This window comes from Scyliorhinus canicula, chromosome 18, assembly GCF_902713615.1.
Source record: "Scyliorhinus canicula chromosome 18, sScyCan1.1, whole genome shotgun sequence".
In the NCBI taxonomy this organism is placed as follows: Eukaryota; Metazoa; Chordata; class Chondrichthyes; order Carcharhiniformes; family Scyliorhinidae; genus Scyliorhinus; species Scyliorhinus canicula.
The window spans coordinates 80,215,552-80,229,193 of NC_052163.1; the positions used below are offsets into that span (position 1 = coordinate 80,215,552).

A 13,642-nucleotide genomic window follows, 5' to 3' on the forward strand; every position below is an offset into this window, starting at 1 on the left:
TGTGATAAGAGCAAAGACGGTGGCTTCGATCTTCCTGGCCTTTAGTTGGAGACATTACAGAAAATCCCCAGGATTGGATGTTCGGCACAGAGGTGCCAGTGGAGCAGAGTGTTGGTGCACATAAGGGAGCTAATTCTATGTCTGCTGATATTGCCTGTGGTTGAGGAAGGATAGATCTTTGGGAGACTTCACAGGTAGCAGTGTGGGGCAGAAGAGACCATCAAGGGGGAAGCTTTGGCTATGCTCATTGCAGTTGAGTGTAGAATGAAAGTGGAAAGAACTAGCATTTATAAAGCGTCTTTCATGACTTCAGGATGCGAAAAAGAATCTTCACAACCAATAAAATACTTTTCAAAGTGTATTCATTTTTGTAATGTGTGAAATGCTTCCAAAATGCACACAGCAAGGTACCGTAAACAGCAGTGAGATCAAAGATCTGCAGTGCTGTTGGTTGAAGGCTAGATATTTGTCATGACATTGGGAGAATATCCCTGCCCGTCAGATTGTGCCAGGTCAACCAGGACCCTCTTTGATGTATTATTCAAAATGTGGCACTTCTGACACTGCATTATTCCCTCAGTACTGAATTAGATTGTGTTCAGTTTCCTAAAGTGGAGGTAGAGTGGTATGACTGAGCCAGGGCTGATGCCAAAGAGGTCAGTTTGCCCATTGAGTTGCACAGAGAGGGGCTTGAAGAGAACAGCATCATTTTGTATGTTGACTAATGTCAAAGTTTGTGGAAACTTCATGCATGGTCACAGAGGATGTTATGTCATTCTTTAAACATTGTCTATAACATTGCTGAATAGTTTATAACATTCCAGTTTTGCGCCATATTCTATTCCAAAATGTAACATTTTCCCACTGTTCAAGTCATAGGTATTGGTATAATATGGCTTTTCAATGTTCGTTGTTACATAACCATTAGCTGCTGAAACTATTGTCTCTTCAATGTCTTCTGAGAATTGAGGCCAAAAAGCTGAGTAAAATCTCTATGTAGGTTCAGTATTGCTGATGAACTTTCCTTTTTTAAATAAATTTAGAGTACCCAATTCATTTTTTCCAATTAAGGGGCAATTTAGCATGGCCAAGCCACCTTGCCTGCACATCTTTGGGTTGTGGGGGTGAAACCTATGCAAAATCGGGGGCAAACTCCACACGACAGTGACCCAGAGCCGGGATCGAACCTGGGACCTTGGCGCCGTGAGGCAGCAGGGCTAACCCACTGTGCCACCGTGCTGCCCAACGGATGAACTTTCCTAACATTCCATGTACTTAACTGGTAGCCTGTTAGTATAGACAAATTTTGTCATATGAAATCGTTCACCTCCCTTGGGAATAATTAGTTTCTGCCTTGCACTCCTGTAATTTTTAACTCCCAATCAAATGAATACCCACATTGAGTAGCCCCAAATATCCCCCAACTCTGTCACCCGCATGTGATCCACTCTGCTCCGACCTTATGCCTGCTTCCATCGGCCATCTCATCACCTAGTCGGGTCTGCAGATCCATCTGTCACAATCATCAGTCGGCCTTGATCATTATTTTGCTTGCCTTGAGAGGTACACCTCAATTTTCCCTCCGTGATGGCATTATTTTCAAAAGAGCAGAGGGAATTCTGCCATTGTCTTTTTCACTCCAACAATCTTGCTAAAGCAGATTTTCTGATTGTTAGTCTTGTTTCTGTATGCGGGATTCGGAATGCAAATTGACTGTTGCACTTGTCTACATTATCGCAGTGATTAAACTTCAGAAGTATTTTATTGTGAAGCACTGGGGTGTTGTGAAAGGCAGTGTGTAAATGGGGAAAATAAAATCTCCTTGAAGCATCCAAAGTGACAGGGTTCAACACGGGTAACATGCTGGTAAGCAAACACATGTAGAATCTAAGACGAATGAGCACTCATTGAGTTTGGGGATTCCTTACCATCAACACCCCAGTTTATAAACTTATAATCTACGAAACACTTAAGGACAAAACTAATTTTGTGTAGACTTTTTGAAGAGAATGGGAGAGGAGACTAAATTCCGTCTGCCTGCTAATGAATTTGACCCCCATCTCAATGCGAATGGACATTGTGTTAATCACCCTCTAGAATACCATGCTTCAAATAATGAATCTGCTTCCTCCCGTTTCAGGATCTGGAATGGTGAAAGTGCAGGCTGATGATAAGCTAGCCAGTTGTTTGTAAGCCACTTAAACGTTTTATGCAACAACTGTCCGAGCTGTAGGAGGTCCAAGAAACCTCTCCCAACATACTTGTCACATACTTTAACATAAGAACCAGGAGCAGCAGTAGACCATCTGGCCCTTCGAACCAGCTCTGCCATTCAATGAGATCATGGCTGATCTTTTGTGGACTCAACTCCACTTTCCCACCCGAACACCATAACTCTTTATTCCTTTCTTCAAGAAACTATCTATCTTTATCTTGAAAACATTTAATAAAGGAGCCTCAACTGCTTCACGGGGCAGGGAATTCCATAGATTCACAACCCTTTGGGTGAAGGTGTTCCTCCTAAGCTCAGTCCTAGTTCTGCTTTCACCCGCCAGTGGAAACAACCTGCCCGCATTTATCCTATGTATTCCCTTCATAATTTTATATGTTTCTATAAGATCCCCCCCATCCTTCTAAATTCCAACGAGTACAGTCCCAAACTCAAACTCTCCTTGTAATCCAACCCCCTCAACTCTGGAATTAACCTAGTGAATCTCCTGCACACCCTCCAGCACCAGTACGTCCTTTCTCAGGTGAGGAGACCAAAACTGAACACAATACTCCAGGTGTGGCCTCACTAACACCATACACAGTTGCAGTATAACCTCCCTAGTCTTTAATTCCATCCCTCTAGCAATAAAGGCCAAAACTCCATTTGCCTTTTTAAAAAATAAATTTAGAGTACCCAATTATTTTTTCCAATTAAGGGCAATTTAGCGTGGCCAATCCACCTATCCTGCAAATCTTTTGGTTTGTGGGGGTGAAACCCATGCAGACACTGGGAGAATGTGCAAACTCCACACGGGCAGTGACCCAGGGCCGGGATTCAAACCCGGGTCCTCAGCGCCGTAGGTAACAATGCTAATCACTGTGCTGCCGTGCTGCCCCTACTATTTGCATTCTTAATCACCCGTTGCACCTGTAAACCAACTTTTTGCGACTCGTCCACTAGGACACCCAGGTCCCTCTGCACAGCACCATGCTTTCATATTTTATCATATAAATAATAATCCCTTTTGCTGTTATTCCTACCAAAATGGATAACGTCACATCTGTCAACATTGTATTCCATCTGCCAGATTCTAGCCCATTCACTTAAACTATCCAAACCCCTCTGCAGACTTCCAGTATCCTCTGTACTTTTTTATCATTCATCTTAGCGCAAACTTGGACACATTGCACTTGATCCCCAACTCCAAATCACTTTGCGGCATGCGTTCCCTCAATCCCCTCAGGCAGCCGCACGATCTGGAGATTCTGCCTTCTGGAAGGGCTCTCTGGGTCATCCACTATCTCCCTGAACCTCTTATGACTATCCACCATGAATACGATCTCCACCTCCCAACGAAGCCAGCCGGTCCTCATCCTCTCCCATTGATGACTCCACTTTCTGGAGAGCCAGACCCTGCAGCTCCTGCCTCTGCTCCACTCTCTCGATAACTGCCCTAAGCGGCTCCACCACCGTTGCCAGGTCTTCTGAGGCCTCCTGCCTCTGCTGCTGGAACGTAGCATTCAAAACGTCCTCAAGCAGATTGATATACCCCTGGGCAGGCAACTGCACCCGAGCACCCTCCACCATCTTTTCCTGTGTTGCACTTCAAAAAACCTTCACTCAAGTTGCTGCCTCTTTCTTGTTCCTCATCTGGTATACTGCAATTTTTCAGTGCTCATGCACCTCACACCAGCAAAAAAACCCTAAATTAGGTGGGAAAGACCAAAAAATTCTACCTCGGGCGGGAGCCGCCAAATGTACGACCAACCACTCCATGGCTGTCACCGGTAGTCGATGTACAATGATCTTGAATGGGTAGAAAAAGCAGGTAACCTGGTCATAGCCATTGAGTTAAGTTTTGAATTGAAACCAGTTTCCTTTCTGTTTATGTGTTGCAGAACTTTGATCCTCCTGAGGAACTGGAGAGAAAAGCACTGGAATTGGCAGATCTAGTGCGAAATGCCTCCTATGTGGTAGTGCATACGGGGGCTGGCATCAGTACATCCTCAGGAATCCCTGACTTCAGGTACATTGCCTTGGCTTCACAGTCTTTGTCTAGAACAATGGCCTGCCACTTTGTCCTGTTTGCTGATGTGTCTGAAATGCTTGGCTTAAATGGTGCTACCCAGTTGATACACATTGTCTTTAACTGGCATTGATCCTGTTTATATTTACAGCCCCTTAAAGTCTTATCACTCCGCCTAAAGTATCAAACAATATGAATTCAATTTTTAATTAATTTCTGTGCTTTGCTTTATATTTCCACTTGCAGGGAAGGTCAAAACTAGGGATCATAAATAAAAGATAGTCCCTTCCCAAAAGAATGAATGAAACTCTCCACCTCAGGTGGTTGAGTTAATAGTGTAGATGCAGCTAAGTGAAAGTTGGATAAATGGATTACGGAGAAATAAATAGAAGGACTTGCTGATAGGGTTGGATGAAATAGGATGAGAGAGAAGATTTATGGTTAGGTCGTATGACCTGTTTCTGTGCTATAATTGCTACATGATTATATTTGTTCTTAAATTTCTTCTTCGCCTTCTCTTCCCAAATTTGTGCATCTCCTGTATCTTCTACACGCTACTCTCCAAACTCTCTCGTTCTCTGATCTATTGTGAATTTTCCCTTCATGTTTCCCGAATATCGACAGCAATGACATCCGCTGCCGAGACCTCGTGCTCTGAAATTGATTCCCTTAATCTCCCCACCTCCCTTTTCCTTTAAAAACCTTCCCAAGAAACAACGTCTTTCACCACATTTTTAATCAGAGCTGCCAAATTTGGTGCCTATTTTTTTTCTATTGCTACTCTGAGGTACCTTGGAGCAGTTTAAGAGGCGCTCTGTAAATGCAGGTTGTACAAGAATAACCAAATAACGTTCCTAATCATATTGTCTCGTTAATGTTCACTTTGCCATCTTGTTCAGAGAATGGTGAATATGCAGTTGATTTGGCCGGAGTATTAAATGGCTACATTGCTTAAATAACCCACAAGTACAGTTTGGGGATGGTGGGGATCAACAGAACCTCACCAGTCATTTGGTCTTCGGCATTATATGTTATAATAGAGATGTTTGCGCTCCTCTTCAGAACCTGGAGTTATTTGAAACTGGTTGCACTTGGCAGATTTGAGATGAGTTTCTTGGAGTTACTTATTTTCAGTTTGTCGAGAGCAAATTGTGAAGCAGAATGAATTTTGTAACTGCATTTGTTCTGTTTTCAGTGAGGCAAGCAGCACCTCTCTCCAAATGTCTGTAGATGGTGCTGTTGAAACATAGTGGAATCTCTCCATTTTAGTTAGGCCATCTCCTGCCCATTTGCAACCATTCAGCACCAAGCATCCCCTCAGCTCTGTTCTCAGTCACAAGCTGCAAAAATTAATGTGGCAGTAGATCTTTATACCTTGAAATATCTCCCCAAATTATGACAGAACAAAGTGAAACCTATATCGTAAATTAATGCTTGCTATAAATTATCTTAAGATTTTATTTGTATAATTCTAAATTAAAAGTTCTGAAATAAAGCCACGAAATACAGAGCCTTGTGAAATTTGATCCAGTGGTGGCATTCTGCCTCTTCTGGACTCTCATTCTGGGGTGTTTAGTGTTTTGGTATCTCCAACCAGTGAAAATAGTTTATCTTTATCGATCCTGTCTTTCTCTGTTAATATCTTGAATACTTGGATCCAACCACCCCTTAAATTCTAGAGACAACAGGTCAAATTTGAGTAATCTGTGCTCATATCTGAACCCCTGTAATCCAGGTATAATTTTTGGAAACCTACGTTGCACTCCCTCCAAGGCCAAAAATACCTTTCCTCAGGTGTGGTGCCCAGAGCTGCTCACAGTACTCACAGGTGGGGTCTCACCAGGGTTTCGTATAGCTGCAGCATCGCCCCTGTGTCTTTATATTTCAATTCTCTAGGTATAAAGACAAGCTGCAGGTGTTCCTGGCATTTTAAGGACCTATGCACCTGATACCCCAAGTTTCTTTGGACATCCACTGTATCTAATCTCTTCCCATTTATAGAAGGAGGCAATTCAGCCCATCGAGTCTGCACCGGCTCTTGGAAAGAGCACCCTACCCAAGCCCACACCACCCTATCCCCATAACCCAGTAACCCCACTCAACCAACACTAAGGGTAATTTTGGACACTAGGGGCAATTTAGCATGGTCAATCCACCTAACCAGCACATATTTGGACTGTGGGGAGGAAACCGGAGCACCCGGAGGAAACCCACGGGGAGAATGTGCAGACTGCGCACAGACAGTGACCCAGCCGGGAATCGAACCTTGGACCCTGGAGCTGTGAAGCAATTGTGCTAACCACTATGCTACCGTGCTTTGCTTTAACGTACTTTGCTCTATCCTTTTTTGGTCCAAAATGGATAACCTCACACCTGTTTACGTTAAATTCCATCTGCCACAATTTTGCCCATTAACCGCGTCTGTCAATATTTCCTTGCAATTTTATGCTATCACCTCAGCAATCTACAATGCCACCTATCTTTCTATCATCTGCAAATTTGGATATATGACTTTCTATGCCATCATCAAGTTATCAATGAATAGTTTGAATAATTGAGACCCCAACACAGGTCCCTGTGGTACACCACTGGTCACCTCCTGCTGACATTTCCCTGTCAGGTATGACCTTCCCTTTGTAAATGCATGCTGGCTCTCCCTGATCAACCAACATTTTTCAAGGTATTTCAGGGATATCCCATCACTGATTATGGACTCCAGCAATTTCCCCACTATACCCAGCAGGGTAGCATGGTGGTTAGCATAAATGCTTCACAGCTCCAGGGTCCCAGGTTCGATTCCCGGCTGGGTCACTGTCTGTGTGGAGTCTGCACGTCCTCCCTCTGTGTGCGTGGGTTTCCTCCGGGTGCTCCGGTTTCCTCCCACAGTCCAAAGATGTGCGGGTTAGGTGGATTGGCCATGCTAAATTGCCCGTAGTGTCCTAAAAAAAAGTAAGGTTAAGGGGGGGGTTGTTGGGTTACGGGTGTAGGGTGGATACGTGGGTTTGAGTAGGGTGATCATGGCTCGGCACAACATTGAGGGCCGAAGGGCCTGTTCTGTGCTGTACTGTTCTATATATAGATGTTGAGCTAACTGATCTGTAATGTCCTGGTTTCCCCTTTCACCCTTAAAAAATGGAGTGACGTGCAATTTTCCAATGCAGAGGGACTACTCCTGAATCTAGAAAACTCTGGAAGATTATTGTTCGGGCATCTACAATGTGCTCCCCTACATCCTTTCACACACTCTGATGGAAATCATCAGATCCTGGGGATGTGTCACTCTTATCTGTGTGGAGGGATTCATAATTCAGTAGCCTTCAGCATTAACATTCTGTTCCTTTCTCATGTTCATCTAACTTCCTTTTAAATGCATCTTTGCTATTCACCTCAATTACTCCAGATTAGCAAATTCTTAATTCTTACTATTCTTTGGGTAAAGAGATTTCTCCTGAATTTCTTCCTGGATTTATTGGTGACATAAATGATCCAAGTTTTAGTCTGCCCACAAACTAAAACATCTTTACATGTTCCTTCTCAAACCTCTTCAAATTTTAGATACAGGTTGAGCACCCCTTATTCAAAATGTTTAGGGCCAAAAGGGTCTCCGATTCCATAATTTTTTGATTTTGTAATACCTGTAAAATGATATAATGCGGTAGTACATCCGGCAGGGATGGGACCCAAGTCTAAGTACAAAATTCATTCATATTTCATTTACATTTATCGATATAAATAGCCTGCACGTAGATTTAGGCATTATTTTTCATCATTTTGTGCATGAAATAATAAGATGTACATTAAACCATGACTACCTCGGCCGCCCAGGTGAGCAAGTGCCGAAAGCAATAGATGTGAAACGACGCAATCTAACTAGTGGATCTCGGGTAAACAGCTTGTTATTTTTTTCGGAATAAACTTTTCTAGGAGCATGATTTTGAACTTCAATTAATTTATGTGGGGATTAAATTCAGTTTTTGTGCAAAAATAACATGTTTTGTACTTGGCAAAAAACAGTGACGATTCACGCTTAACATAGGAAAATACAAGGGCGGCACAATGGTTAGCACTGCTGTCTCACGGCGCCAACGACCCAGGTTCGATTCTGGCCCCAGGTCACTGTCCGTGTGGAGTTTGCACATTCTCCCCGTGTCTGCGTGGGTCTCACCCCACAACCCAAAGATGTGCAGGGCAAGTGGATTGGCCACGCTAATTTGCCCTTTTATTGGATTTAAAAAAAGAATTGGGCACTTTGAATTTACCTTCCTTTGTTTTTTAAAATTTAATCAAACACTACATTAGGTTTGAGGAACTTGAGGATGTGGGAGAGAGTACATCATCATAGACATCGTCGTCATGAGGCGGAGCATCAGAGGCGACTGGGGGAACAGGAAATGGATGCCCTAAGGATGAGGATGCACTGTGCAGGATGGCTTTCTTAAATGTTTCTTCTGGCATCATCTGCATCATTAACAATGTTATAAACTGGCATGATTTCTTGTTCCGTTATCAATGCACGCTATTCTAGTCCTTCAATAAGTCTGGCACGTTTTTTCATCATGACACCGATGGCCATTATTTCCACTGAGTTAACAATGCAATCTTCATCATCTTCATCTTCTTACACATTTTCACCATGAAGTCTATGGGCACTTTCTTTCCGCTGAGTTAACAATGTCACCTTCATCTTAACACGTTTTCACCATGACATCTATGGGCACTGAGTGAGCAGTGTCATCTTCATCTTCTCACACATTTTCACCATAATGTTTATGGACACTTTTTCCACTGAGTTAACACGTCATCTTCACCTTCACTGTTATCATCACGATTGCCTTGATTCCGAACCATTTCAGCTATTTAACCAACAGTCATTGAATGAACAACTGGAGAACTTATTGACGGCATCCCGAAGATATCCTTTTCCATATGTAACGAGGTTCAATATCATCTTTTCCTCACTTGTCACATGGAATCCTTGAAACTCATCACTTTGTTCATCATCATTGAGTATAGTCGTAAGGCACAGGTTGTGCCAAGCATGCACAAGAGTGTCTTTATCCATGGTGTTCCATCCATTAACAGCGGCATAAATGACATCCTTCACGGCAAACTCCTTTTGGAAACCTTCCATACCCATGCCTCTGTTCACTGCTGCCAATATGCTGTCCAAGAAGCAGTCTTTGTGTTTACTCTTCATTGATCTAAGGATACCTGGGTCACATGGCTGAATTAATGAAGGCATAGTTGGAGGAAAGTAGATGGCACAAACATTATTTTGAGGAGAAGTTTAGCTGGAGGATGTGCAGAACAGATGTCAAAGAATAGCAAAATTATGCAGTCATCATCCAGTCCAGCTTCCCTGCAATGGGCACGAGTTGCTGGTATAAAATGTTTGTGAAACCTATCAGAAAAGATGTCCCTGGTGATCCATGCACTCTTGTTTGTGTAATAATGGACTGGTAAGGTATTCACTCCTTTGAAACAGCAAGGACGTATGCACTTGCCTATCACAGCAAGTTTGCACTTGTGCGTGCTTGCTGCATTAGCACATCCCAGCACAGTCACTCCATTCTTGGTGTAGTGTCATCAGCTGTATTGTCTTCCTGAGACAATAACACCAGAACAACAATGTCTCATCAGCATTGTAGATTTCTGGCATTAGATTTCCATCAGTGATAATCTTGGCAAAAACATCAATTTATTCATCTGAAGCTTTATCACCACAAATCTTTAAAAATTTAATGCTGCGTCTTTTCTCAAATTTCTGCAACCACGATCCTGGCCCTGGGTCATTATCCATGTGGAGTTTTCACATTCTCCCGTGCCTGCGTGGGTCTCACCCCCCACAAACCCAAAGACGTACAAGGTAGGTGGATTGGCCACACTATAGATTTCGCCTTAATTTAAAAAAAAAAATAATTGGGTACTTTAAATTTTAAAAAGTAATAATTCTGCAACCAGCCTACTGAATACTCACAGTTATCTTCAATATTAAGTTCATCATGATAGATCTTTGCTTGTTTATTGATAAGCATACCGTTAACATAGAACATAGAAAATACAGCACAGAACAGGCTCTTCGGCCCACGATGTTGTGCCGAACGTTTGTCCTAGATTAAGGACAAATCAATCTACACCCAGCATCCTACCGTAATCATAGATGTCATAGAATTTACAGTGCAGAAGGAGGCCATTCAGCCCATCGAGTCTGCACCGGCTCTTGGAAAGAGCACCCTACCCAAGGTCAACAACTCCACCCTATCCCCATAACCCAGTAACCCCACCCAACACTTAAGGGCAATTTTGGACACTAGGGGCAATTTATCATGGCCAATCCACCTAACCTGCACATCTTTGGACTGTGGGAGGAAACCGGAGCACCCTGAGGAAACCCACGCACACACGGGGAGGATGTGCAGACTCCGCACAGACAGTGACCCAAGCCGGAATTGAACCTGGGACCCTGGAGCTGTGAAGCAATTGTGGTATCCACAATGCTACCATGTACCTATCCAATAACCGCTTGAAGGTCCCGAATGTTTCCAACTCAACTACTTCTACAGGCAGTGCATTCCATGCCCCCACTACTCTCTGGGTAAAGAACCTACCTCTGACAGCGCCCCCCCCCCCCTATATTTTCCACCATTCACCTGAAATTTATGTCCCCTTGTAATGGTTTGTTCCACCCGGGGAAAGAGTCTCTGACTGTCTACTCTATCTATTCCCCTGATCATCTTATAAAGCTCTATAAAGTCGCCCCTCATCCTCCTCCGTTCTAATGAGAAAAGACCTAGCACCCTCAACCTTTCTTCGGAAGACCTACTCTCCATTCCAGGCAACATCCTGGTAAATCTCCTTTGCACCTTTTGCAAAGCTTCCACATCCTTCCTAAAATGAGGCGACCAGAACTGCACACAGTACTCTAAATGTGACCGTACCAAGGTTTTGTCCAGCTGCATCATTACCTCATGGCTCTTAAATTCAATCCCTCTGCTAATGAACGCTAGCACACCGTAGGCCTTCTGCACAGCTCTATCCACTTGAGTGGCAACTTTCAAAGATCTATGAGCATAGACCCCAAGATCTCTCTGCTCCTCCACATTGCCAGGAACCCTACTGTTAACCCTGTATTCCGCATTCATATTTTTCCTTCCAAAATGGACAACCTCACACTTTCTAGGGTTAAACTCCATCTGCCACTTCTCAGCCCAGCTCTGTATCCTATCTATGTCTCTTTGCAGCTGACAACAGCCCTCCACACAATCCACAACTCCACCAATCTTCGTATCGTCTGCAAATTTACTAACCCACCCTTCAACTCCCTCATCCAATTCATTAATGAAAATCACAAACAGCAGAGGACCCAGAACTGATCCCTGCGGTACGCCACTGGTAACTGGGCTCCAGGCTGAATATTTTCCATCCACCACCACTCTCTGACTTCTATCGGTTAGCCAGTTCATTATCCAACTGGCCAAATTTCCCACTATCCCATGCCGCCTTACTTTCTGCATAAGCCTACCATGGGGAACCTTATCAAATGCCTTACTAAAATCCATGTACACGACACCCACTGCTTTACCTTCATCCACGTGCTTGGTCACTTCAAAGAATTCAATAAGACTTGTGAGGCAAGACCGACCCCTCACAAATCTGTGCTGTCTATCCCTAATCAAGCAGTGTCTTTCCAGAAGCTCAGAAATCCTATCCCTCAGTACCCTTTCCATTACTTTGCCTACCACCGAAGTAAGACTAACTGGCCTGTAATTCCCAGGGTTATCCCTATTCCCTTTTTTGAACAGGGGCACGACATTTGCCACTCTCCAATCCCCTGGTACCACCCCTGTTGACAGTGAGGACGAAAAGATAGTTGCTAATGGCTCTGCAATTTCATCTCTTGCTTCCCATAGAATCCTTGGATATATCCCGTCAGGCCCGGGGGACTTGTCTATCCTCAAGCTTTTCAAAATGCCCAACACATCTTCCTTGCTAACAAGTATCTCCTCGAGCTTACCAGTCTGTTTCACACTGTCCTCTCCAACAATATGGCCCGTCTCATTCGTAAATACTGAAGAAATGTACTCGTTCAAGACCTCTCCTATCTCTTCAGAATCAATGCACAATCTCCTGCTACTGTCCTTGATCAGACCTACCCTCGCTCTGCTCATTCACGTATTTCTCACATATGTGTAAACGGCCTTGGGGGTTTTCCTTGATCCTACCCACCAAAGATTTTTCATGCCCTCTCACAGCTCTCCTAATCCCTTCTTCAGTTCCCTCCTGGCTATCTTGTATTATCCCTCCAGCGCCCTGTCTGAACCTTGTTTCCTAAGCCTTACATAAGTATCCTTCTTCCTCTTAACAAGACATTCAACCTCACTTGTCAACCATGGTTCCCACACTCGACCATCTCTTCCCTCCCTGACAGGGACATGCATATCAAAGACACGCAGTACCTGTTCCTTGAACAAGTTCCACATTGCAATTGTGTCGTTCCCTGACAGCCTATGTTCCCAATTTATGCACTTCAGTTCTTGTCTGACAGCATCGTATTTACCCTTCCCCCAATTGTAAACCTTGCCCTGTTGCACGCACCTATCCCTCTCCATTACTAAAGTGAAAGTCACAGAATTGTGGTCACGATCTCCAAAATGCTCCCCCACTAACAAATCTGTCACTTGCCCTGGTTCATTGCTAAGTACCAAATCCAATATGGCCTCCCCTCTGGTCGGACAATCTACATACTGTGTTAGAAAAGCTTCCTGGACACACTGCACAAACACTACCCCATCCAAACTATTTGATCTAAAGAGTTTCCACTCAATGTTTGGGAAATTGAAGTCACCCATGACTACTACCCTGTGACTTCTGCACCTTTCCAAAATCTGTTTCTCAATCTGTTCCTCTACATCTCTGCAGCTGTTGGGGGGCCTATAGAAAACTCCCAACAAGGTGACTGCTCCTTTCCTATTTCTGACTTCAATCCATACTACCTCAGTAGGCAGATCCTCCTCGAACTTTCTGCAGCTGTTATACTATCTCTAATTAACAATGCCACCCCCTCCCCACCTCTTTTACCATCCTCCCTAATCTTATTGATACAGCTGTAACCAGGAACCTCCAACAGCCATTTATGTCCCTCTCTGTCCAAGTTTCCGTGATGGCCACCACATCGTAGTCCCAAGTACCGATCCATGCCCTAAGTTCACCCACCTTATTCCTGATGCTTCTTGCATTGAAGTATACACACTTCAACTCATCTTCGTGCTTGCAAGTATTCTCCTTTGTCAGTGTTCCCTTCCCCACTGTCTCACTACACGCTTTGGCATCCTGAACATCGGCTACCTTAGTTGCTGGACTACAAATCCTGTTCCCATTCCCCAGCCAAATTAGTTTAAACCCTC

The 13,642-nt window shown here is 43.8% G+C and overlaps 1 protein-coding gene across 2 annotated transcripts in view; it reads left to right on the forward strand.

Annotated features, from left to right (window-relative positions):
- sirt6 (sirtuin 6) overlaps positions 1-13,642 on the forward strand; it is a 70,818-nt gene that overhangs the window by 3,666 nt on the left and 53,510 nt on the right. For both annotated transcript variants that reach the window (XM_038777308.1, XM_038777309.1), the window contains exon 2: positions 4,111-4,238. In XM_038777308.1, coding sequence (XP_038633236.1) covers positions 4,111-4,238 — 128 coding nt within the window. The remainder of the gene's footprint in view (positions 1-4,110; positions 4,239-13,642) is intronic.